Source organism: Nannospalax galili, unplaced genomic scaffold, assembly GCF_000622305.1.
Source record: "Nannospalax galili isolate Female #2095 unplaced genomic scaffold, S.galili_v1.0 scaffold521, whole genome shotgun sequence".
NCBI lineage: Eukaryota > Metazoa > Chordata > Mammalia > Rodentia > Spalacidae > Nannospalax > Nannospalax galili.
The window spans coordinates 1,423,518-1,450,614 of record NW_008344634.1 but is presented as its reverse complement, the minus strand read 5'-3'; the positions used below and the strand labels follow the sequence as shown (position 1 = coordinate 1,450,614).

Below are 27,097 nucleotides of genomic sequence, written 5' to 3'. Positions count from 1 at the left end.
ACGGACTGCTTTTGCAGAGGTCCCAGGTTCAATTCCCAGGACCCACATGGTGATTAAGAACCTTCCTTAACTCTAGTTCCAGGGAATCCGACACCCTCTTCTGACCGCCACAGCATTGCACAACACAGGTGCCCTCACATACATGTAGACAATACACTCATACACATAAAATAAAAATAACAAAAATATTAAAAAATATTTTAGACAGTTATACAGAGATGACTCACTGGTTCATCAGTTGATTAGATACAGAGATGAATCAAATCAATATGCAGATTTGAACCAGCAGATATTAACGGCTCTTCTGCTATTACTCCACTGTCTAGACTTTCTCATGTCAGGAAGCCAAAGGAAAAACCAGGGGTTCTGGTGAAACTGAATTATTTTGACATGGGCTTCTTTTGAAAAGATCCCTGGATGGCATTAATCACCAAATAAACATGCATAATGTCACCATAGCTCTTCTGAAACATATGAATTTTTTCAGTGAGTTGTATCTAGCATGTATTTCAAAGAAAAGACACTCCATTTTAAAAGAGGAACATTTTGTGTATATGCAAAGCTTGATAGTCTCTCTACAAGTTTTTCATTGCTTGAAGCATTTCAAGTTATAAGCATCCATACTGTAAAAGGTATCGATTAATTGATTACTGATACTAAAAGGCAGATAATTAAGTACATATATTATTATGTAAATTTCCACACTGCCAGAGCAAAGCTATTGATAACTAAGCTATTTCAAAGGACAACAAATTTTAAAAATGACATTTCATTTTAATAGAAACACATTTTTCTAAATTTGAGCAGTCAGATGAAGAGTGTAAATCAAAAGGTAGAGGAAAAGTTCATTAATACAAGGATGCTATGGAGGTGGGGTAGATGTCAATTCTGAGGGTCAGGAAGAATTGGATTCCAATCCAATATTACTGAATGACTCTAAGAAGTCATTTCATCATATGCTAAACTGTACTATTTTCAGATCCTCATTGATACTAAATGTTCAATGACTCTCTTAAAGGACAAAGGAAAGAAAGTGGAGAGATTGTTCTCCATAACCCTCCCCCCAACTATGCACATATACATTTTTCATTAAGTATCTGTGCTGGATTTCCCCTTTTAGCTGTTTGTTAAAAGTAAACTCTGTGATTAGACTTGTTTTTATTTTTTAAATATTTTATTTATTATTTTTATATTTTTATGTGTATACATGTATTGCCTGCATGTAGGTAAGTGCACCCGTGTTGTGCAATGCCTGCAGAGGACAGAAGAGACTGTCAGATCCCCTGAAACTGGAGTTATGGACAGTTGTTAGCTGCCATATGGGTGCTAAGATTCAAACCCAGGTCTTCTGCAATAACATTCAGTGTTCTTAACCGATGAGCCATCTCAAGCCCCTATACTTGTTTTTAAATTGCTATTTGTTGTGTGGCTTTTCCCCAGTAATATGCAAAAAAAAATCTATTCACCACACATTGAGCACTGACAGACCAAAGAAAGGTTCCCACCCAACTGTAGCTTATGGGGGATGCATACAGACACATGGATAAAGTGGCTGCTCCAGGAGCCTAAGTGGCTGAAAAACAGCTGCATCACTGTAAAGCCCCATCAGAACTTGGGTAATAATTTATGAAAATCTCATGACTAGACTTCTCTGCTTAACTTGTAGACAGCTCCACTGAAGAGTTTCTTCTCCCCAGCATTTTTTTTTTTTTTTTTACTTTTTGTTAAACCTCAAAGACGGGTCTTGTGAGCCGAACAACTTTCATTGGAAACCTGAATCACATGAACTTCCTTCCCTTCTTCCTACTGGAGAGAATGCTTCAACTTAGACAAAATATCTATGCAACACTATTCAATTAAAGATAGATCATTTTACCATCTGACCAAAAATCCATTCTCTCACATTCACAATAGTCACCACAGTAACAGCCAGAAATTCTCCACCAGTTACTATACTAGAAGTGTTAAAGCTACAATGTGCTAGCCAATTAATACAGCTGTTTCCAGCTCTCAGCAGGTACAAAGTTATGTTGGTTTGCTCAAAACCATATTTGCAGTCTACAGAGTGTGTCACTTGTTCTCTTCCCCCTTACACCCAAAGTGATATAATCCCAAACAAAATTTTAAGGAAATTGCTATTCAGTGCTCTTTGTACCTTTCTTCACCTCACTGCTACTATTAACAGCCATAATATTAGAAACAGAGTGACAATTGTCCAGTAATTTTTCCTTCTTTCAATGTATAGTATATCAGCATTTTACCCTGAAAAAATGTTTGGTTGTGTAACTAAATACTAGACATGTAATGACTTCGAAATTTATAATGTACCTAAAATGTGAGCAGTATTACTTAAGTCTGCTGGTTGGAGCTCTTTTTTCTGGTGGTGTTCAATTTATCCCTCTCCTTTATTCAACACCTTCAAAACATTTTTATTCAGGAAACCTGAGAGCATTTGGAAGTTTTATCTGCAGATTTATCGATTGCTCTCCAAGTGGAATCCAATCCATATTTGGACTTAATTAACATGAGCTAGCCATATGTGTGCACATTTTCTGAAGGGACCACACACAGATGGGAAGAGTTATTATATTTGCATCCTTCCTAGCTAGTATTGCTCAATGCATATGGGTATTGCCTATGATGCCTTTTTAATGTTTGGTAAACATGGGTCTTCCTACTCAGCCACTGAGATTTTAGGCAGGAAAGAGGAATAGGACAGCTGATGATCCAGACAATGTTGCCATTCATTTCCTCTATATTTCAAGGTCAATAGCAGGGAGGGAATAGCACAAGGCTTATTTGGAGTCAACTAGAAGAGAGAGTGGAACCACACCACTTAAGAGCAACCTATAGTTTAGGGCCAGTCTCAGATTATAGTGAAAACGTGATGTGACTCTGGTGCCTAGCCATACAGTTTTAAAGCCTTTTTTAAATGTTTATCTAGTTTCTTGACTCATTTTGTGAATTTCAGTATCAGTGTTTGCTCTTGGAAATAGCGATAGGAGATCTGAGAATCTATCAGCTGATTTATACAAAGAGAGAAATGACTAGTAGTACTTGAAATACTCTCTTTTTAGCTTCACATCTTACTAGCCATGGGGGCCTTTAGCTGGATGTTTTTTAGTTGATTATTTGCAACAGCTGAAAGTTGGTAGGATTTGAGCAAGACTATACTGAGTTCATGCTGGAACTCCTAGCAATTTATACACTATTTCCATATGGCTTATGTGAAGAGCCTTGTCATGTGCTTGTCCATGTCTGTGCTTGTCCATGGACCAGGAAATCAGGAAACCAGGTCAATCATGGAGTAGACGGAACACTTTCTAAGTTGTGCAGGATGAGTACATTCCAGGTCATATTGTGATATTTTAAATACAGAGCTGTCTTGGTTTGAATGAAAATGTTCCCCCATAGGCTCCAAGTATTTGGACATTTTTGTCCCCAGTTGGTGGCGCTTTTTTGGGAGGTTTTAAATGTGTGGCTATGCTGGAGGAAGCATGTCACTGGGGGCAGGCTTAGAGAATTCTTAAGCCTTGTTGGATCTGCAGTTGCTCTCTTGCTTCCTGTGCCTGCTTGATGATGTAGAGCTTAGCTTCTGCTGCTCCTCCAGCCACCTCTGCCTCCATGCCTCCCTGTGAAGGCAGACTGTAATTCCCCTGGAACCATAAGCTCAAATAAATTCTTCTTTTCATAAATTGCTTTGGTCAGTGTTTCTATCACAGCAACAGAAAAGTGACTAATACAGTAATTGGTACCAGGGAGTGGGCTGTTGGCTGCTAAGAATCTAACCACGTGGGATTTTGAAGACATGTGGAAGACTTTGGAAGGTTGAGCTAGAAAAGCAATTGATTGCTATAAGCAGAGCTTAGCAGGCCATTCTCCTAAGCGCCTGGAAGAAAGTAGTGCTGAGAACAATGTAATTCCAAAGGGAAATAAGGACTTAAGCAACACTTGTGATATTTTGGCAAAGAGTTTGGCTGGAGTCTGCACTCGACCTAAAAGGTTGCCTGAGGCTAAATTGAAAACCAATGGATTAATTTCTCTGGTGGAAGAAATTTCAAGACAGCCTAATGTAGAAATGGTGGTGTGGCTATTAATGGTGAATATTATGCAGATCTACAGTGAAAAAGAGCAAACTGGGCAGTAAGAAATAGAATTTGGATTGAAAAAGAGCACTAGGAAGATAAATGTTGGAGCCTTCGCCTGTGCTGGAGAGGATCCTTTTGATAAGGAGATTAAAGTGGTTAAGGAGGGGCCTAGAGATTCAAACTTAAGCAATGGAGAGAGTGTCCCCAGGGCAAGACCATACCCTGTTAAGCCTCCAATTTGTGAAAGGAAGATGCTGCAGGGACCACTGAAGAGAAAAGCTTCTAAAATGGATAAAGGAGGCTGAAGTCCATCCCAAACTTGCTGTCAAACTTGGCAGTGTCATTCACCTGGTGCTGGCTTTAGAAGCATGAAAGATGCAAGAGTGAAGGGGTCATTAGTTCTTCCTCCATGGTTTCAGAGAGCCACTGAGGCCAGGCTGTGTGTAGCAGGGGTTCACTTGCCTAAAGAAAACCCAGATAGGCCATTGCGTAAAGCTGTGAAAGTGAAGCCTGGTTGGCAATGGAGACCTCAAGAAGATGTTCATGATGCCAGAGCTGTGAGGCATCTGCCAAGAAGGCCTGCAATCATGGAGTGGTACCAGCCCAAGAGAGAGATGGATGTTTCACACGGCAAAGTTGGAGAGGCTGAGCCATCTAAGCCCTTTGGAAGTAAAGTCCCAGAAGTTGGACATGGAGACACTGGATTTGGTGTTTGTCCTACTGGTTTTCAGTCTTGTTTTGGTCCAGTATTTCCTTACTATCTCTCTATTCCTCCATTTTGGAATGGGAATGTGTATTTGGTTCTAATGTATGTTGGGAGTACGTAATTTGTCCTTTGAGTTTATAGAGGCATATAGTTAAGATATTTCCCTGAGTCTCAGAAGAGACTGTAGACGGTGGACTTTTGAATAGTATTGAGACTAATAATGACTATGGGGACTTTAAATGTTGGATTAAATACATTTTGCATTTTATATGATTATGAGCCTCTGGGGGCCAGGGGTGGAATGTGGTGGTTTGAATGAAAATGTCCCCCATAGGCTCAAAATATTTGGGCAATTTGTCTCCAGTTGGTGGCAGTGTTTTGGGAAGTTTTAAAGGTGTGGCTATGATGGAGGAACCGCGTCACTGGGAGTGGGCTTAGAGAACTGTTAAGCCTTATTGGATCTCTAGTTGCTCTCTTGCTTCCTGTGCCTGCTTGAAGATGTAGAGTTTAGCTTCTGTTCCTCCTCCAGCCACCTCTGCCTCCATGCCTCCCTGCAAAGACAGACTGTAATTCCCCTGGAACTGTAAGTTCAAATAAATTCTTCCTTTCATAAATTGCTTTGCTTAGTGTTTCTATCACAGCAACAGAAAGGTGACTAATACAAGAGCTCTCATCTTAATGAATTTAAAATTATTATTCCTTGCTGCTTGGCCAAATTTGAACTAATAGTTAGTTTGGTTTGGTTTATCAAGATCCTGTGTGTGTATCTTTGGTATCAGTTATGGAGCACCAAATGATTAGTGCAGGGCATGTCTCTTTGTATCTAGGGTCTTACCCAGGATGGATGCTTATCTAGGTTCCAAGAATATACTTACAGGTCCATCGTTGCATTCATTTCAGATTTGTGATTTACAGTATCAAAAGAACTATTTTACTGAAGAGTTGTGAAGAAAAAATTTGGAAAAGTTTAAAGAATGTTGGGTGTGATGGTGCATGTCTTTAATCCCAGTACTCATGAGGCCTCAGAGGTAGACAGATCTCTGTGAGTTTAAGGCCAGCCTAGTCTACATAGGAAGTTCTAGGTTAGACAGGGCTATATAATGGAACTCTTTGTCAAAAAACACGTGAAGAATAAATTTTAATTTATTAAATATTTTGACATCAAAGTGTGATCTTCAAGAGAGAAAGTCTTAGTTCAGATATTTGATGCATAATATCCAATAAATATTTGCCAAAATATTTCTGAGTAAAGTACTGAGTTATAGCCTAATTGGGGTCTTACTTAATACCAGTTCCTCCTCACTAGTGACCTTGGTCTAGTCCTTCCTGCGTGGTCTTTTTTTAATGGCCAGTCTACCTGGATTACCTATTGTAAATGTTTTGTTGATGTTCATCCAATGCATGTTGTGGCTACTTCTCTGACTTTTGTAATGCGTTCTCAATGTTTGAGTATCCAGAATTCAGAGCCAATGACTCGATACACTGTTGCTAAAATTCCTTCTGGGAGGCCCAAACACTGTCCAGCTCCCTCCTCCCACCGTCCTTATGACAAACCGTGGTATAATTTCTCCAAACTACTGTTTGGAAAACTAAAGAGTTTATTGGGGTTACTAACAAAGCAGTGGGCAAGGGATTAATTATAGGAGTGTGGGGGCTCCCCCAACCCCAAGGCCACACTGGAAAGTCTCCATATTGTGACTTTCCAGCAGCTGTCCAAAACAGTGAGAGCACACCTCATGGCATTTTCTCCTTAGGTACTCTTAGTCCCTTCCCCTCTTGCAACTCAAGCCAACTGGTTAGTTGGGAAGTGTGGCTGACTCTCCTAGCCCCTCCTTTCTTGTAGAGGATCAACAATTACTTTTGTTTGTGATGATCCTAAGCAAGTGGGTGCAACCAAGCTTGACATTCAGAGGACAGTTTTATGCCACATAAAACTGAATAAGAGTTCAGTCTGCTTTTGGTCTTTGAACATTCCCATGGCATACTAGTCTTGGAATCATTTGTACTTCATATAGAAACTACCACTCCTCCATCCCTCTTAGTAGCTTTCCTAGTCTTCTTACTATACACACAATATTCTTGGTTGCCAGTAAACTAAAATTGACTTTGTTGCCCTGGCTTTGCCAGAATGTTATCCACTCTAACTAAGGCTCTGGGTTATTTTCCCTTGGTCTCATTATCTTAGTATAATAATTTATCAGCCTATGTGGAACTAGTTGTCCGGCCTTGATGTCAAAAACAGTATTTCTCAAAGATAATGAGAAAGCTACTGAAAAATTGCAGGTTACTTCTTCAATCTTTTCCCCTATTTACTTTTATGAAACTTTTTCTTTTAGTTTAGCATTTGGCAGTAATTCATCTCTTGGGAAATGCTGAACTAGGACTTCTTAAAGTATCCTCTGGTCTACCAGGTATCAGCATTACCTGGACTGCTTTATTAAGACTACCAAAAAATGTGAATTTTGGCAAAGACGCCTCAGATTATGTTTTTATCCACTGAAGATAAAAACCAATAGTGCTAAAGAATGTTTTGTCCAGAAAACCAGCCTCACAGAATACTTTAATTCGCTAGTTCCATACCTCTTCCTTCCCTTCATTTCTCAGTGTGTAAGTCTTACTAATGATGCACTTTTTAAAATAATTTGTTATTTTTATTTTATGTGTATGAGTACATTCCCTGCATGTGTGTAAGTGCACTCGTGTTGTGCAATGCTGGCGGAGGTCAAGACAGGCTTAGATCCCCTGGAACTGGAACTATGGATGGTTGTTAACTGCCACATGAGTACTGGGACTCAAACCCAGCTCCTCTACAAAAGTAGTCAGTGCTCTTAAGCCCTGAGCCATTTCTTTAGTCCCAAAGATTCCATTTTAACTTGACTTCTAACATGCCCCAGGATAATTTTTCTTAAGATTTAGATGGGTTAAGATGACACTCTTGTTATATACCTGATACATCATATCAAATCTTTCTGACACTAGAATGTCACATGTTCAGAAATTTCAAGGTACTGAGAAAAGCAGTTTAACAAATCAACCTCTTACAGTATGGCCATCTTCACGGTTCTCAAGGAAAGAGTGGATCATGGTCTAAAATACTGAATGGCAAAGCCCTATGGGGGGCAATAACTTTTCTGTCCCACTTTACATGCTCTTAAAATTTTCTTTATATTACAGAGGATAAATTCACATACAAAAGTAAACCCTTCATTCTGCTTACTTTACCTGCAGTTTAAGATCACAGAAATATTGAGTGGGATAGGATCATGGGTGAGGAAGTCCAGAGATTTAGTGAAGATTGAACAGCTGTTTATGAATAAGCTGAGTCTACCACCAGGTCCCCAAAGTCATAAGAGTTCTAGATGTCTGAGAATATATGAAAGTGGTTTCCTTAAGGAGGTTCAAGAAAACTAGGCTATCTCACCAACTCTGCTGGTTTCAAAGACAAAAGAGGATGATAAATTGGCAACAAGTTCTTTTCCTGGAGAGGAAATATGGTAGAATGGGAAGTAAATAGAATTTAGTGTCAATTTAAATTGGGTTTCTGTGAGTCTCAATCTAGATGAGAATTATGATTATTTCTATTACCATTATCACTTTATTTTCATTTTTACTAAATACTTTGATCCTATATGAACATCACAGGTTTTGTCCTCTCTGATATAGCTCTGTACCACTGTTTGCTATGTGCTAAATGTGATTCCCTCAAAGAGGAGCAACAGCAATAACCACAAAATTGTCTTGCTCTCCTGAAAACAGAAAGATACTTGGATGTTCATCTCTTAACACGATGGATTATTATAATAACTAGATCTAACTCTTCCAAAATATATTTGCAAGCCTTTGCATTAATTTAGAGTTCTATCAGAATGATCATTTTCTCTTCAAATGGTATTTTTCCCTCAAAAATCTCACTGGAATGGATTCTCAGTTCTAACACTGAATATCCTGTGAGTTGCTTTAAGACTCAAGGAGCCTTCTGTCTGGCACTTGTTATAGCATTAAGGTATTGATTATCATTATTCTTGCAATGTAGGATCACCTTTGGTTATGGACCTAGCTACCTAACAGTAGCTCACCGACAAGCACAGTACATTTCCTGGCTTTGGTTTGGATTAATTCAACTTATTTCTGTTGAAAATCTTGTAGCAACTTGCTAGAAGGCCTGGGCAAGCTTCCCTGTGTTCCTTTAATAGTCCTGTAATTTGGTAACACCCTATTGGCTCTGATAACCAACCTTCTCCCTCCTAAAGCCGTTGCCAGTTCCATTCCTACAGAATAAAAGTCTGAAAAATTTTGACTGGGTTCCAGGATCCTGATTCATTCATTCATTTCACAAATACCCATTGTATATCTACTTTGTGTGAGGCATGGCTTTTAGATTGTGTATGAGAATTCCAGCCTGTATGATCTTGCATCTTAGTAAAGGGGAAAGTTAACAAATAAGGAAAATAGAAAATGTAATATTTGATTTACAGCATGTTAAAGATAATTAAAATTATTTCTGTCACTATCAGTAATTTAAGAATAAAACAACATATCAACCCAAGAGTGGTTTTATGAGCTAGGTGAACTGAATAGTGGGGAAGGCATGGAAAATGCAGGAAAAGTTGGCAAACAGATTTTCTGTACATTGCTTCATTCTTTTCCTTAATTGAGCTTTTAAAATTTCATACATTTCCCACTCAAATTCAGACCCTCTCCCCCATCCATGCCTTCCCCATCCCCCCACTGAACCCTACACACTCTGCCATACATGCTGAGTTCTATTCATTCAGGTGTTTGTACCCAAATGTCCTTCTGTGTAAATGCGTCCCATCTGATGGCCGTATGTAAGGTATGTAAGTCTTACTCTCCCCCACCCAGGAGCAATCAGGCTCAAATGGTTCTCAATCTAGTGCTGGCCAGCCACCTATTTCTCTCTCACACACACACCCCTTTGGTCCCTTGTTTAATTGAGCTGACATGGGTCCTGTGCTCAATGCCACCGCTACTACAGGCTCACATGAGCAAGCCTCCAGTAGCCTGGGAGCCTCCACCTCCTTATGATCATGAACAAACCCTGGCTCCTCTTCTGCAACGGTCCCTGAGCCATGGGTGAGGTTCCATATAGGAGTCCCATCCTACACTCTATACTCTCTTATTCTCCGAAACTTGACCAGTTTGGCTTTCTACATGCATCACACTCTGATGAACATTCTTTACCTTTAAAGTCTAAATGCTTCCTCAGCCTTTGTCTCAGTTGAAAAACTAGGGCCCTTGGAAATTTATGCCTTCTCTTGTGTAAACAAGTGTGGAGGTTCCCAGAATATATGTATGCCAGCTGCATTGACAGTGGGGGAATGAATGATAATACTTAGGGAATAAGTCCTTTAACAAAAATCCAAAGGAAGCAAGAGGCCTCAGATCCCTGGCTTCAGGTACAATGGTCTTATAATTTCAGATTATGGATAAAAGGAGAATAAATTTCACATGCTACAGGCAGTGTCTGCAATGAGATGTCTAACTTCCAGAGAAATTTAGAAAGATACTGGAATGTCAAATAAAATACATAATTCTGTGAGAGCCACCAAAATCTATCATGTTTTTGTATATTTTTGTTGACATGAAACTTTATGAAATTTCTGCATCTCTGTACAAAATAGTATCAAGTTGTTTTTCTATTATTTAGATCATAAATAGTCTTTTCAATGTAAATGAAGTGACAGCTATTTGGGGAAACTCTGGTCTAGGAAGAGAGTGCAAGGGAATGTTCTGGGGTGATGGGCCAGAAATATATTTGGGTTAGAAATTGCTCAGGTATATATACATATAAAAAGTCACCAAACTACAATTTATGATTTATGTACTTGTACACTGTTTAATATATACATCAAAGGAAAAAGGGTAAATAAGTAAAGAAGAAACCTAGATTTTAGGCCTTCAGATACACGTTAAATGAGACATCATAAAGCTGAGAGTCTGTAGCTCATACAGGACCAACTAGATTTTACCATCTCTTCCCATTTGCTCGTCTGATAGCACGATTTAACGAACTACAGAGCTGTTAACTCTCTGCTTTATTATTGGTCTCATTTAGGTTTCAAATGGAAAACATATCCTAAAAGGAATTTAGATAAATAAAGTAAGAAGAAAAATCACCCACTGAGTTCTCCTCTGAGACAAGATTCAGGGATAATTTCCTATTTGTCAGAAATTTTGCTCAGTATGTTTGGTCATTTGTGCTGTTAATAGTTTTCACCTCTAAAATTCTGGGTCCCTGTTAGATCTGTCACAAACGCAGGAATAATTATGTGAGAATTCTGTGCTCCCCAGAACAAATGTGAAAAGTTCACTTTGCAAAAGAATCAAATTTAACAAGCCTGTCTTCACGAATAGTAAAGTTGAGTTGTTCCCAATAGCAAATTGAATTCCACACTGCGTATTTTTAAAGCTGTACCTATTTTTATAATTATTATTTTCTAATTTTGCAAAGGTTGAGTTTTCAAAATTATAATGAAATTTCCAAATGTTGTGGTTTTAATTCATTTTAATTACCCACATCATCTGATTATTGTCATATGCTGAACATTTTAGTTTTGGGCTTCTTTAATTTGAAAAGTCATAATGATGCTTATGTTTATGGGCCAAAAAGTGAATTATGCTTTATGACTATAATATCAAATAATTAAATGAAGCTAATTAATTTATTCATGACCTTAAACACTTAATTTTGTGATGAGAACATGTGGAATTTACTCATAGCAATTTTGAAATACATAACAAATTATTAAATTCAACACATTCGACAATGAGTTTCACAGAAAACTTTCCTTTCCAATACAGGTGTTGTATCTTTTTGCAATGGTATTTATAAGAACCAAGTCATGGAAGAATGTATTACAGGATGAAAATATTGCCCCTTTAAAAACTGAAAGGAAAATTAGGTTCTCATTAGACTAACAGCTCTTTTTTTTTCTGTGTAAAAGTGGCATTTTAAGCCAGTTGTTCAAAGCTCAAAACAGGAGTCTGGATTCTTAGGATGTCCTCCGGAATTAGCTTAATCATTTAGCAATGGGGCTACACACCATGTATTAACAAACAAGAATATTGTATTAGTTAATTTCCTGTTACTCTGATAAAACACCATAATCAAATCAACTTGTAGAATGAAAAGTTCATGTAAGTTTATGGTATCAGAGAGGTAAGGACCATAGTAGTGGGGGAAGCATGGCAGTGGGCAGCTTGAATAAGAAAGCCGAGATCTCACGTCTTCCAGCAAGTGAAGGAAGCAAACAGAATAAACTGAAAGTGGGATGACGCAATCAACTCTCAAGGCCCACCCCAGTCACATACTTCTTTCAATGAGGCCAGACATTCTAAACCTCTGCAAACTGTGCTACCAACTGGGAACCATGTTTTCAAATACATGATCCTATGGGGGATATATCTCATTCAAGACACCACAATTTTGATAACAAAATAGTAAATAAAACAGAATGTTACAATTTTTTACCTTTCAGCTATTATTTTTAAAAAGGCATTTTACACATATTTTTAAAAGCCTATATTTCTCAACACAGAATAGAGATAAAACAAAAAAAATTGACTATTTCCACTAACAAGAAATAGCTACTCATAATATAGTGGTGTGTTTGTTTCCAAGACTGAAAACTTTTACATAGTTGTGATCCACAATGTCTTGCTTTGTGTCTTGCTTCACCACCCAATCACTGCTGTATTTTAATGACTTTGATGACTGTCAGTATGAATTCTTTATTCTTAATTCAAATTTCAAATGGCTCTTTTCTTTAAAGTATGATTTGCAATTTGTTTTTGCTTCAATACAATACAAAATGAATAATAGAAAGTAAAGTGAAGGAAATAAGGAGCAGAGAGTAAGGATAAGGATAATGGCAAAGGAGATTTGGGGTAATAGTGGGATAGTCACAGGAATCTTTGGATATAAAAGATGTTTTACATACAATGAACAGAATTAGGAGCACCGAACTTCTTGTATCAGAGTCAAATGGGAATAAATATATAGCATATATCCTACCTTGTAATTGTATTAGTGAGAAACAAATACCATCAAATGTTTGTCACACCATGGTCCACATAACTGGGCTATAACTCTAAAACATAAACCTTTATGTCTTTTCGGTAATCATTGTGGGTAAGAGCCCATTGTTCATGTCACACCATTTCACAGTGACACTGACACTGTTTGGTACAGTTAACTTCATACTAGCACCATTGTTGAGGCAAAAGAAAGGACAGTCAAATGGAGAAGATAAGAAATAGAGAGAAAGGGGATATAATGAAATGTTCCAGTGTTTAAACGTTCCCAACAGCTATTCATTATTGAAATGGAAGTATTTCCCTCAAAGCTTAGTTCAACATTTGAATCAATACATTTTTATAATGCTAAATGGATTTAGCATCTCAAGATTTATAACACACAGATTTTAAACTAGGTTTTCCTTTTATTTTTTTCTTTTTTAAGACTCACTTTGACCTTATCTTGTCCCATGGACTTGAAGAACTTTCCAATGGATGTCCAGACCTGCACGATGCAGCTAGAGAGTTGTAAGTTATCACTGTTGACTGCCTGTTTGTTACAACCATAGGCTCTTTTAATGTATCATTTTCCTCATTCTGTTTCTGTTGCTGTGATTAATACCAGGACCAAAAGGAATTTTGGGAGGAAAGGCTTCATTTTAGCTTATAAATTTTACTCCCTCATTGAGGGAAGCCAAGGCAGGAACTCAGTGCAGGGGCTTGAAAGAGAAACCAATGAAGGACCCCTGCTTACTGACTTGTTCCCAGGCTCACAGTCAGCTACCTTTCTTATATAGTCTAGGTCCCCCTGCTCATGGATGGCATGCCCCACCATGGGCTAGGCTCTCCTACATCAATTAGCAGTCCAGAAAATACCTCACAGACATCTCCATATGCTAAAAAACTTGAGGAAACAACTTAATTGAGCGTCTCTCTTTCCAAGTGTGCTAAGTTGACAACTGAAGAGATGAGGCATCACAGTCATTAAGGAGAACATATAGGCTCATTCTTTACTGATTTCACAAGGATTCGAGGTCTTAGAGGTCTTAATGGAAGGACAAGTAGAATTGTGTGTGTGTGTGTGTGTGTGTGTGTGAGAGAGAGAGAGAGAGTTTATTACCTGTACAGCATAGACAACCTTTCAGTTCAAAATACTAAATCAATTTTCCTTCCATAAAAACCAAAATAACACAACAGAAAAAAAACAAGCCTGATTTCTAAGCTTTTCTCTGACATGAAAATTTATCCCTGGAAACTTGTGATTATTAGTCATCTAACCTTTAAAAGAATGACTCTCTAATCAGAAAATTCAGAGAATTGTATATCTTTCTCTCTTATAGACCATCACTGCCAAAGGAATTCTTTAAGGAGGGATGATTGTTTTAAGAACATGACATAGGGTCCTTAGACATAGAAGAATACAAAAATGAGAGGCATAAAACTGAACATATAGCTCAACAGTAGTAGATTTGACTAAAATGTTCAAGGCTCTGACTTGGATCCCCAGTACTGCAAAAAATATAGGTAAATGAATAAAAGATTGAAGGACAGAGGATGAGATGGAATATAAAATGACATCTTCCTTAGGTAAGCAATAGATACACTAAGATGTGATGGAGGAACTAGGGAGACACTTCTACTTTGTCCCCTTCATGCCCTAACTCTGATGTCTTATTGAAATCTTTGACATGAGCCATAAGTTGCTGATTCCTCCAAAGAAATAGGATTTTCAGTTAAGAGACATAAAATTTTCTGTGGCTTGCTCCATCAGTTTCTCTGTTTATGGAATGCAGAAAAATATAGTAAGTGCTACTGACCTACAGGGATGTTGGGATATTTACTGAGACAGGGGCAAGAAAATACATTGAACTTCTTGGTTTAGAAAAACACTAAGTGTAAAAAGACACATCAACTATTATTAAAAAGAAATGGTGACAGGGCTTCTTTCTGAATATTCAAAATCACTTCAGATTTCCCTTGAAACTTCTTATAGATATAAAGGCAAAATAGCAAAACATCTTTGTTTTTAAGATGTTGTCAGAGAAAAACTGAGAACTTTTTATTTATAATGGGTTATATGTACTCATTTTTTTTCCTATTGACCCTGCTCTGGGGAAAAAAATTTGAGACAACACTTTCATACATAGCGATTCCTTCTTTGTTTCTTTTATATTGCTGTAAATTCCCCCTTTTGCCTCAAACTAATATTTTCATTTTCTCTATAAATCAGGACCCATATCTTCCAACTAAGGCTCATCTAAAAAATAAAAATCTTCAATTAGTAAATGTGCTTTGTACCTGTAGAATCTAGAAACAAGGACGCTGAGGAGGAATTAGCAAACTACTTACCACTAACTTTGAGTGTGAGGGTGGAAATTATTATTCTTTACGTTTCTACCCTTACATTATTTGCTCTTTCCCCACCTCTTTACCTCTTCTGTTTACTCTATACTGAAGCTTCAAAGGGTTGACAAGAACTATTATTATGATGGCTCTCAAGAAGCTCACTAGATAAGGCTGTTTGGTAAGCTTTAAGTATGTGTTGGAAGTAACCAGAATGTACACACACAGAGTTGTAAGGGAAGAGAGATGAGGTAGTCATTGTTTTGGTGGACCATCAATAGTTGTACAGGACCTATTTTCCAATTCGTTGCTTTCCATGTTTTCTTCTTTTGGCTTTAAATTTAAAAGATGAGCAAAATAAAGAGAAAAGTATATTCCGATTAAATTTTCCATTGATTTCTGAATAGCTTTGGTGAGTCATTGTCTCACAATAAGCAAAAATAAGATCTAGAAACTTAATAAAAATGCTACCATTACTGGCTAGCTCAAATCTCATATAATACTCTTTGTCCTCACTGGTATCCTTTCCAGAGTTCAAATATTTAAAATAACAAAAGAGGTTGAGAAATAATGAGTGAAAGAAGACTAGCTGTCATATCTGGAATGGAGAAATACACAGACACATTGACAGATGATGATGACCTGATTTAGTCGGGAGCTTGGAGACAAAGAGCTAACCTTGGTTTACTAAACCGTTAACTATACTGCTTTGTATGGTCCTAGTCATGTAACAATATGACCTTATAAATTTAAAACTTATTTTATTTCATAGTAATAACTGAGTGAACCAATTTAGCAAAATGTTGCCATGTATGACTTTTCTTTTTTGGTTTGCTTTTGAGATACAGCCTCATGTAGCACAGTCTGGCCTCGAACTAGCATTTAGCTGCCACTCATTGTTTTATGTGCTGCTGGGGATTAAACTCAGGGCCTCAGCTTATTGAGTAGTTTATCAGTTGGGCTACACCCTCAGCTTCTATATGACTGTTCTTAGTTTGCATATCCTACAAGTTCCTCTTAAAATTATCTGCCTATAACCCTCCACATTTGCTAAAATAACTGAGAGTTTACCTTAAGTAATTAACATAGGTTCCTGAAATTAAAGCTAACACACTCTACAAAAGGGACCAGATTTGCAATAGTAATGTTTTCAGGCAGCCTTATAATGAATTCATTCTCATCAACAATTTTAAAAAGAATGGATTCATTTGAAAAACTAAGACTGGCACAATGAATTGGATTTCTTACTGAACTGCTGTAGACACAGCTCTTTGAAGGAAAGAAAACCTTCGGAGGATTTTTATGTTTGTTTATTTGTTTGTTCTTCAGAGAGTGTTAGTGAAGGAAGAGGCATTCTATAGATTCTTTTCTCTCATTACACAGGATAAAAACACATCCAGAAATAGCTTGCTGTGTTCAATTTCCTTGGGTTCGATGACATGTAGTTGTGATTATTGTGGCTCTCATTAAGAATGCTCTTGAAATGGTTGAGCCTGTATCCGCCATGGATGATTTCCTTATTTACATGGCTAGACTTCAAAGCATCTTAGAAAAGATACATTCAGTTTTTCATAACTTCTTTACTCCAGTTGGGTACACGATGAATGACCTGATATTTGAGTGGTTAAGTGATGGTCCAGTGCAAGTTGCTGAAGGACTGACTCTTCCCCAGTTTATTTTGAAAGAAGAAAAGGAACTTGGCTACTGCACGAAGCACTATAATACTGGTAAGTTTTCTTTCAGTTGCTAAACTCGAGTGGTCTCCATTTGCAGATCATGGCATATATCCTATTGTTTTAATTGTTGTGCATATACGAAGCAAACTGAGGCTAAAAAAACAAAAGCAACTCAGCAGTTAATGTTCCTGTAACTTGTAAAATAAGCCAGTAGGCACAATAGATAATTTCCCCAAAATGCAGAAGAATTAGGAATCTTTTGCCCTTCTCTTGCTGAACATACGCTGTCAAATGTGTCTGAAGACAAGTGTGGAAGATCACATTAACTGTGCACAAAACATAAATCTTGACCACTCCTGGCATGCACTCCTCACAATGAATCTTTAAGCCAATTTCCACCCTTAGCCTTAGTAGAAGAAAGTGATAATGGCATAGGTTTGTGTAAACCCAATAGAGCTGTTGTGCTTTGCAGTTCTGGAAAGTAATAGGAGTTTGGATGAACTTAAGCTGGAGAGAATTCAGCATCCTCTAAAGTCATGTACTATCCTTAGCACTACCAGACATATGGGGCAGGGGAGGTTGAGGAGGTAGCAACAAGTGGGCATCTGTTGTTGCTTGGAAGATTATACCTACCCAAGAAGGTTGATGGCTTTTCCTATTAACCCTCTGGTCTTTTGGTAACATGAAGTCTAATGATAGTCAACCATCTGTATGTAACTGCCTCAGGTTTCCTGTGAGTAGAACAGCCTGCATCAGTCCACAATGACTTACTATGAGGCAACTAAAACCTAACCCCAAAGTGTTCTTCCTAAGAAGTTAACCGTATCTCTTGTCTTTGTGTGGAATCAACCAAATGACTTTCTAAGTTCTAACTTAAAGCCAATAAAAGAGAAAAAGTGGAAGAAGCAAAAACATCTGCCTCTTAATGGAAATGTTAAAAATGTTCTTATCACATGCAATCTTTTTATAAACAAAATAACACTACTAACAGCTTCTAGGAATATTCTAAAGATCTTCAAGCAATTACTCAAAAGGCTAGAAAATACTTACAATGACCAGCGTGTATACATGGCTTATCAAAATGTACGTTTTTCTTTTACCATTGAGTATACAAAGATAAATACATAGTTTTTCAAATATTTGGGGTGCTCTTCCTACTCCTTAGGAGGTACTAGGGAGCTTGGAGGAATAGCTCAGTCAGTAATGTGCTTGTCATGCAGGCATGAAGACTTGAATCCAATTTCCAGCACCCAGGACATGGTAGCTCTGGCTTGCAATTTGGGCCCTAGGGAGGTGGAAACAGCTGGATCCTTGGGGCATGCCAGCTAGCCAGCCTAGAGTAATTTGAGAGCCTCAGGTCCTACGGAGGTACTGCTGTCTCAAAAACCAAGGTGGAAGGCACCTAAGGGTCTACACCCACAATTGACCTCTAGCTTCCAAATGCATGAGCACATGTGCATTACATGTGTCCATGCAAAAGCATGACTCTCACTTCAAAGGGGATAAGAGACAGTTTACTTTGGAGCCAAATACTTGGGAACAGAGATCTAGGTAACCGCAAATTCCATGTTCCAAAGTGGTACCAGTTCCATGAAGTTTTTATAGTAACAGAACAAAAAAAGTCATAAATCAAGACACTTTTCAGATACATTGGTGGAACATTACAACATTACCCTGGCAGATACAGCCAAAGAGAAAGCTCAGCTATAGCCTCCGGTGCTATCTGATGATACATAACGTTTCGGTTGGTAGAAGCCGGTGGTCTGCTAAGTTAATGCAGTCCAAAAGATCTTTATCTGTTAGTCACAGGACGTTAGGTCAGAAACAAAGGTGGGCAAGGAAATGAGTATTTAGGGGCTAAAGAGAGCCTGAGATAAATGGCAATTAGGCTCTGGACCAGCTACATTCCAAATGCTCCATAATCACTGAGGTGCTAACCAATTAGCCTTGCAAGAAGTTCAGTTCAAGATGCAGGATTTTTCTGGGAACTTTCGTCCATGCATTCTAGATAGTATATATTATTGCTTCTGCGTTATGTGGTATATACATATAACACAAACATTTTTAAAGATTTTTGTCAGTCTTGCAAATGTGCCACTCTATTTATATTAATCTGCAACAGATCAGAATCATATGGTTTTAGCCCAAGGACTCTCTAGCGGCCCCATTCTCACACTATTATTTCCATTACTGGAAGAATTGGCAAAGTGTTAAATTGATTGTTTTGGGTGAAAATTTTTTGCAATATTTTCGACTCATTTTCAATGCTCTTTATTTAAAAAAGTAAAATAGGAGGATACTAGAATGGGAGTGCTAAATTCAAATTAGACTTTAAATGATCATTTCTTACTTCCAGGCAAGTTTACCTGCATTGAGGTCAAATTTCACCTGGAACGCCAGATGGGCTATTATTTGATCCAGATGTACATCCCCAGCCTGTTGATAGTAATTTTGTCCTGGGTCTCCTTTTGGATAAACATGGATGCAGCTCCTGCCAGAGTGGCACTGGGCATCACCACAGTCCTAACAATGACTACCCAGAGTTCAGGCTCCAGGGCATCTCTGCCAAAGGTAAGAAATCTCCTCACTTTTCAACAAGTGACTTGTAAGGCTAGCCAAAGGTCTTGTGGACTGTAGAATTTTGTGAGGACAGAAATTTTGCCATCCTACTGTTCTTTTGGGCATGTGCGTTCAAAAAAGAACAAAAAGAGAGTTTTAGAGTTTCAAGGCTCAGAAGACTTAGGAGAACCTCAAAATCAAACCATCTAGGGGTTAGGCGGCACCACAGCTTAGAGAGAAGAATGAGAGAAAGGAGAAATACAACTCAGGATTCCTAAAAATCCATAATTACTTTTGACCTCAGATATTTATGAGATGTGAAGGTTACGGGAACAGGAATAAGACTGATGTAACCTATAACAAATTGTCTCAAGAGTTTGTTGGTGAAGCTATTGAAATCCACACACTTAGTGAAGTACTTCATAGTAAGAAAATTTTGAATTAAACTCCCAGAACTTTGTACATAGTAAATGCATATAAGAAATAAATGTACGATAACAGCATGCAGCAAATCAGATATATGGATCTTTGTTTTATAGTCATTATTTATATATGTTATTTGTATTTTTTTAATTTTGTATGTATGAATATTTAGATGGAAGTATGTAAGTGTACCTCCAGTCTTTCATTATTTTTGTGTGACACAGGTATCTATCTATAGATGGAAGAGTGGAGTCACCCAAGATGGTAGATGTTCCAGAAATTGTAGTAAAGAAGTGTATAATGAATATTGTGGTTGCATTTTGTAGTACCTCAAACACTGATCAATAATAAGTAGTGTGATCTAATTTTATGTAAGGCAGGTCCTCTGCACTTAGAAATACTGCTTATATAATGACAAGGGTCTTCCTTGTGAAATGCCCTAGCTCCCTAGAAGTGTATCTATCTGTGTTTGCTCCTGTCACAAGCTATATTGAGCCATTGGCTTCAATTTTCTGGGAGTGTGAGTTCAGGTTAGTATTCAGTATACTCTGTCTCATGCTGTTTGAATGGTCTCTCCAAAATCCAGGTTCAAAAAATAATTGAGATATAATCCCATGTCTTTTCTTGCTTGAGCTTATGTTCAGTCATGATGCATTTAACACAATAAGTGTGAGATCATGTTGCACATTATCGCCAATGTTTGCAACATAAGATCATAATACAGAGGAGCTGTGTGGCTATAATGTAAGTTGACTAAAAATACTAGGGAAATAATTATATAACTTAAGTCTCATCCTTCCAAAGATGAATATTCAGTTGTCCGTACTCATAGGGAAACAAATTTCTTATCTCTGACATTTTTTTTTATTTTGTAGAATAACAAATAGCATAATGTACTTGTGCCATACGCTTATTGAAATACAGATCCATCATAGCCAATAGAAATTCTAACCTGTTTGTTTCTAACGATTACTTATTGCAATTAAACTGCATGGTGCACAAATACATATTTTACAATTTAATAGACAGCTAAATTATTGGTGACAAATTGTGAGCAGATAATGTTAAAACTTAAGATACTTAGCCTCCAACAGCCCATTGCTATGAAAAGAGTAGTCACTTATTTTCAAAATTATAGCTTCAGTTTTATAAATGTGTTATTTATTTTATAAAGCTATTTTGATTATGCATCAAAATTCAAAGATATTGTCAAATAAATGATCACTGATCATTGATCTTTTCTACGCAGACACAATCAGAAACTCAGATTTTAAAAATAAAAACAGGAGAGTATAATCCAAAATAATTTTATACTTGACTTTGAACACATACTGGTTAACCTTTTATTACCAGCTGGTATCTCTTCTTACATGAATTTGTTTTAAGCTATTATTAAACATGGTTGGTTCTCAACTGACCATAAAGAGATGTGAGTCACATGCATGATGGTGAGAAACCAAAATAGGATTAAAAATGAGTCATGAAAAATGAAAAAAACTCCACCATACGCTTACTTATATGTATACATAAACATAAATATTCATTTTAATTTATAAACACTGCAGACTCTGAACAACCGGTCCATTTTGTTAATTGTCCAGCTGTGATTACTACAGTAATACCCTGTACATTATGTTGCTTCACATTGAATTTTAAAAGTAAGATATGCTTATTAAGAAAAGATAGAAAATATCATTAATGTTAACTGTCCTGGACATAACAGTTATTAAGACTTTGATGTTTCTTTCATCTTCATTTCTGTTAACATTTGTAGACAAACCCATTTATATGCATGCCTAGAGAACTGAGACCAAACTTTTATACAGTTCTCTACTATGCACTTTCTTGCGACATTAAAAAAAAATCTATGAACACATTTTCTTTGCAATGATGGGATCTGAACTGAGTCTTCCACATGATAACAAGCACTGTATCACTGATATATATGCTCAACCCATAAGCATGATTTCTAATGACTTAATAGCTTCCTAGTGTATTAATTGTCCTTTATTTAACTACCTTATATAGTTAAGGGCTTCTTTTTAGTTTTATAAATAGGATCATAAATATAAACATATTTACATGTAGACATTCATGCTTTTTAAATTTGCAGTTCAGTATATTTTCCCTCCCTTGCTTCTAGCTCAGAGCTGACCTTTATTTTAAATATATGCAGCACTGTAGAGTGCATTGTTCTTTCACAGTTCCTGCCTTATGTTTGAAATTATTTCCCTATGCCTGTGGCTGAGTTGACCATCAATGAATGCTAGCATAAAGGAAAGGGCAGAAGAAGGTCTAGTATGACTGAATGTTGTATTTTAACTATTGATGCTTTTAATGACCAAGGTACAAATACTGGCATTCATGAGAGCTGAACTTGAGTTTCTTGGAGTTTCTAAGTGGTGTCACTTACTGTGTCAATTCCATGTGAGTAATGAATTCCCTGGAAATGTCTTACCATCTTCTTTTCAATATCGCCTTCTGCAGTGTATTCCCTACAGCTCCTTACTCCTAGAAGCTCTGTATTTAAGAACCCTCCTGTCTGACATTCTGCCAAGTTGATTCACATTTGGTTATCTTTCCTGACATTTATTGGGACAATAAGAATTCATGTACTCTTGCTTTGCAAAGTGCTGGAAACACAGTTCACCAACTATTGATCTTTATACTTTCATCTCACTATGTTGGGTATTCTAGCTCACTTACTGCCTTCAGAATCTATCCAGGTAAGAGACAAGTATTGGTATTCATACTGTCTTACAAAAGCCAAACTGCTGAGGGCACATGAAAGGTTCTTGTCAGAACTCTTTGAACTTGGCAAACTTGTTTGAATTTCAGCAGCAAATATGTGGCATGCAGAAGAGATGCCAGTTTATTCTTGCAAAAGAGGAAGGGTGAAACACTTTCTCCCACCTTGAAGAGAGGAGAAAAGATGTCACAGCATGGGAAGCATTCACAAATTCCATTATTTCAATTAATTCTTCTCTACTGTCTAGTTTTTGTTGTTGTTTGGATTTTTTTCAGTAGTACAGGGTATTAGATATAATTACTTATAGACAGCATTTGCTCTGCTTAAAAACGTCCTGTCTTCTGCATCAATATAAAGTGTCCTAGTATAAACCTCAAGGAGGAATTCTGAGGCAACAAAATTTTCTGTTGCTCTACAACTACACCTAGACATAAGCATTCTTAACTTTAAATTTTTATCCTTATGACTGAAAATATTTCATTGATTTAGCCTATGTTCATATACCTACCACTTAGCAAACTATCTATTTGTAATAGGTGATTAGTAAAAATTTGGTTAGTAAATTAACTAACAGTATCAGAAATACTTAGTCAAGTGATATCCTTGGCACAATTTAATTGATGGTTCAGTCATCTATTCATTATTCTATTAATTCTTGTATAGTATTTTCTTTTGGTCATGCACCATGCTAGGTATCAAAGAGAACAAAACATAGTCTGCTTTGGTTAAGCTTCAGTTGTCAATTTGACACAGCTAGAAAGAGGGAACCTCAGTTGAGGAATTGTTTCCATCAGAATTGCCTGAGGCTACGTCTGTGAATCATTTTCTCAATTGATGAATGATGTAGGAGGGCCTAGGTCACTGAGGATGTTGTCATTACAGGTCAGGTGGGCTGTAGAAGAACAGTAGCTGAGAAGCAAGAGGAAGCAAACCAGAAAGCAGCATTCCTCTGTGGTCTCTGCTTCAGTACCTGCCTCTGGGCTCCTGTCCTGCTTGAGTTCCTGCCCTGGCTTCCCTCTATAAAGGACTGTACTGTAAGCTGAAATAAGCTCTTTCCTCTCCAAGTTGTTTTTGGTCAAAGTATTTTATCACAGCAATAGAGAAGCAAACCAGAACATAGTTTCGTCCCTCAGGGGCTTATAATCTGGTAGGCCAGAGTCAGACATTTGGAATGTTGATTTAAAAATGAGGAATATAAGGATATATCTAGGACAATGTCTAACCTATTAAATAAAGGAGGCAGTGATAGAGGACAAAAGGGCAGGCAAGGATGCAAAGATACGTAGATAGTGAGACCCTGTTTCAGAGAGAGAAAGAGAAAGAGAGAGAGAGAGAGAGAGAGAGAGAGAGAGAGAGAGAGAGATCAGTATTAGGAAAATGGCCTCAGGGAAGGAGCCTGTGCTGAATCTATGCAGCACAGTAAATAGGTGAAGTAGGAGGAGGTAATACTCAGTCCAGGCAACCAGGAACTTTTACTCATAATATTTGGTCTACACTTATAAAATAAGTACTTTGTGGGGAGAGAGAAACAATCTGGACAAGTTTCCAGCATGTCTCCCAAATTTGAAGCACATTTCAAGTAAGAAACGTGTGTTTATTGATTCCAAGGTAATTTCTTGCCTTCCTGACAATTGAAGCTATTTTGGTTTTTAGTTTTGTTTTTATTTGGTTGGTTGGTTTGGTTTTTCAGAAGTTTAACTCCTCTCCACAATACAAGAAAATAAAATACTATAGTTACCTTCTCATTTGAAGTTACCCAGTTGGGTTTGAAATATGCATCTTTGTCAACCTCTAAGAAGTGTTTCTGCTGGCAATGTTCTAACCATTTTGAACACGAAACCCCTGCAGGCTGACTAAAGGCTGGGTGTATTATTGCCCTTTCAACCCACAGGAAAATATCAGGGTGAATTGAATAGAAAACTGTGAGACATCAGGCAGACTTGATAGCCAGTGGAGGTTAAATCATTATTTTCTTTTATCCCTTGTTTGTTATTATAGCTGAGCAATTTGTAGCTACTCCTAAGAGGGTCTTGAATTGTCATTTGTGACTGTAGTCCAGAGACTGCAGAGATCAAAGCACACACAGACAGGGAACAGTTCTTATGACCCAGGTGTTCAGATGCCCTCAACAGGTTCGTAACTATCTCTTTGGAACAAGGATACAGAGGCATTGTATTTAGCCATTATTAACTAGGATGCTCTATTTTCTACATAAGGATAGTTTCCCCTTAGTTTTCAGCCATCTGGCTATCTAAAGCCAGCTGGATCATTTGAAGCAGCTGCCAAAGCCAGGACAAGTGTGGAATTTAAAACAAAAGGAACCAGAGTCTTGCCATGCTTGCTTTTGTATTACTCCCCACCAGCATGCTTCTAACTAGAGACTGCAGTTAGAGAAACCAGGAAAGCAACAAGACTGATACAGGAGTTTTAAAATAAGGTTTGGCTGCATATCTGTTTTAGCTCTAAAGCATAAGAGTGATTGCTGTTTGATTCAGGCATACCTGCAGCTACTTGGAATGACACTGTTACTAGTATATCTAAAAGATACTGGAAACCGTTTTGTTTTCTAAGTAATGAGTATTTCATGAAGTTCTTAGATAAAAGATTAAAGAGGGAGAAGCTAAGATTTGACAAATTGAAATGTGGGCCCACTTGCTCTAGCCAGATGTCTGTATGTGGGAGACATTGTAAACTTTCCCATCTGACATTTCTCAAGCCACAGCAAATTGAAGAGTCATTGATGTAGGGAGTATGTGATAAAAATATGCAAAGAGATGATGTGTGTGAATTCTCTGGGGATAGAGCTGAAGCCCTGTCGGCACTTTTGTTTAAGAATGTTTCTGACAACCTTTTCAGGGAAGCTGACAGTGGGAGAAGTTACCCAGGATATGCTTCTTCTCAACCTCTTCTAAGGTGCAGATGTTTTTGGGGGGCAGGGGTGGTATATTGACCTTCAGAATTCTTTTGACATCTTTCTATTTTGCTAAAATGGGAAACTCTGGTTCACATAGTCTAAACAGTTTTGATTCTTCTAAACAATACACAGAAAAATTACCTATTATGGAACACAATATAATGTGAGGCTCTGTCTTACATGTTCAGGCTATAGAAAAGAAGAAGTGAGAATTCTGTCCTTACGAGTGGTGTATACATGATATCTTCTCGGCGTTTTGGCTAAGATCAAGTGTAAGAGTGGTGTATACACAAAATGGAAAATTACAAGTAAGGACAATAGGGTAGACATTTGACAAAAATAGTTGTAGTAATTTTTCGCCCTATATTTGAACCCTTGGGCAATAGTCCCCGTCTTAGTTTGTTCTTCATTGCTGTGACAAAATACTCTGACCACTACCAACTTGGGGACGAAAGGGTTTATTTAGCTTACATATCCCAGGTCACAGTTCATCCGGGAGCCCAAGGTAGGAACTCGGGGCAGGAACCTGGAGGCAGGAGCTGGAGCACAGGCCATGGAGGAACACTGCTTACTGGCTTGTTCCCCTGGCCCCTGCTCAGCTTGCTCTCTTATCCAACACGGGCCCACCTGCCCAGGGGTGGCACCACCCACAGTGGGCTGGGCCCTCCCACATCACTCAACAATCAAGAAAATGCCCCACAGACATGGCCACAGGCCAGTCCAATGGAGGCAATTCCCCAATTGAGGCTCCCTCAACCCAGGTGTGTCAAGTAGACACTAAAGCTATCCAGAACAGCCCCCTTTAATGTTGATTATAAATTTGCTCGAGGGACCTGCATTGCGAAAGGAACAATGGCAACTGTGATGTAAATGGAGACTTGAAATATGGTTACACATTGGAGTTATCTCTCCTCTGCTCATTTAGGTTCCCATGACTATCGTTCAATGAAGAAGACCAGGCTAGCCATTTCAACGATGAGACACACTAAATATTTAGGGACTTTCTGACAGAGCAAAACTGAACTAATATAGGAATTAATGAAGTGGGATAGAACATGCTATCGTGCTTAAAAGGGATCCTTGGCACAGTTTGTAACCTTCTAGAAAGAACATGAGGAAGAAACAAACACTTGAACTAAATTTCCTTGAAAAATTGATGATTTCCCTTGTTAACAAATTTCCCAATGTCATTGTCTTTTCAAGGAAATAACCATTATTAACTTCAGTTTCTATGGAACAAATCTGGATACTCTATACACCAAGACTGGTGATATCTTTTCTTTCTAATTTTCAAACCACTCTTAAAATTTTACCTCTACCTGGTAAATTTGTGACATACTTTGGAAAAGTTTTTACATAGTTTTCCACAAGAAGCTCCAATTAAGCAATTCTTGAGTGCTTACCTCTCTTTATGAAACATCTGTCACTGCCCAGAAAGCAGCAGCAGGATGTTGATGATAAGCATACCAATTTGAGCCCTCACTAGCAACTGGGTAGATTTCCTCTGAGTACATCTCTTTACATTAAGTATACTTCTCTTTTCAGAAAGAATTGTGTGCTCTTCTATTGGCTCTGTACTGAATTCATTCATCTAAAAGTCAT

The 27,097-nt window shown here is 37.7% G+C and overlaps 1 protein-coding gene across 1 annotated transcript in view; it reads left to right on the top strand.

Annotated features, from left to right (window-relative positions):
• Glra2 (glycine receptor alpha 2) overlaps positions 1-27,097 on the top strand; it is a 231,617-nt gene that overhangs the window by 64,736 nt on the left and 139,784 nt on the right. Inside the window, exons 6-8 of the mRNA XM_008840892.1 lie at positions 13,277-13,359; positions 16,764-16,901; positions 19,207-19,421. Coding sequence (XP_008839114.1) covers positions 13,277-13,359; positions 16,764-16,901; positions 19,207-19,421 — 436 coding nt within the window. The remainder of the gene's footprint in view (positions 1-13,276; positions 13,360-16,763; positions 16,902-19,206; positions 19,422-27,097) is intronic.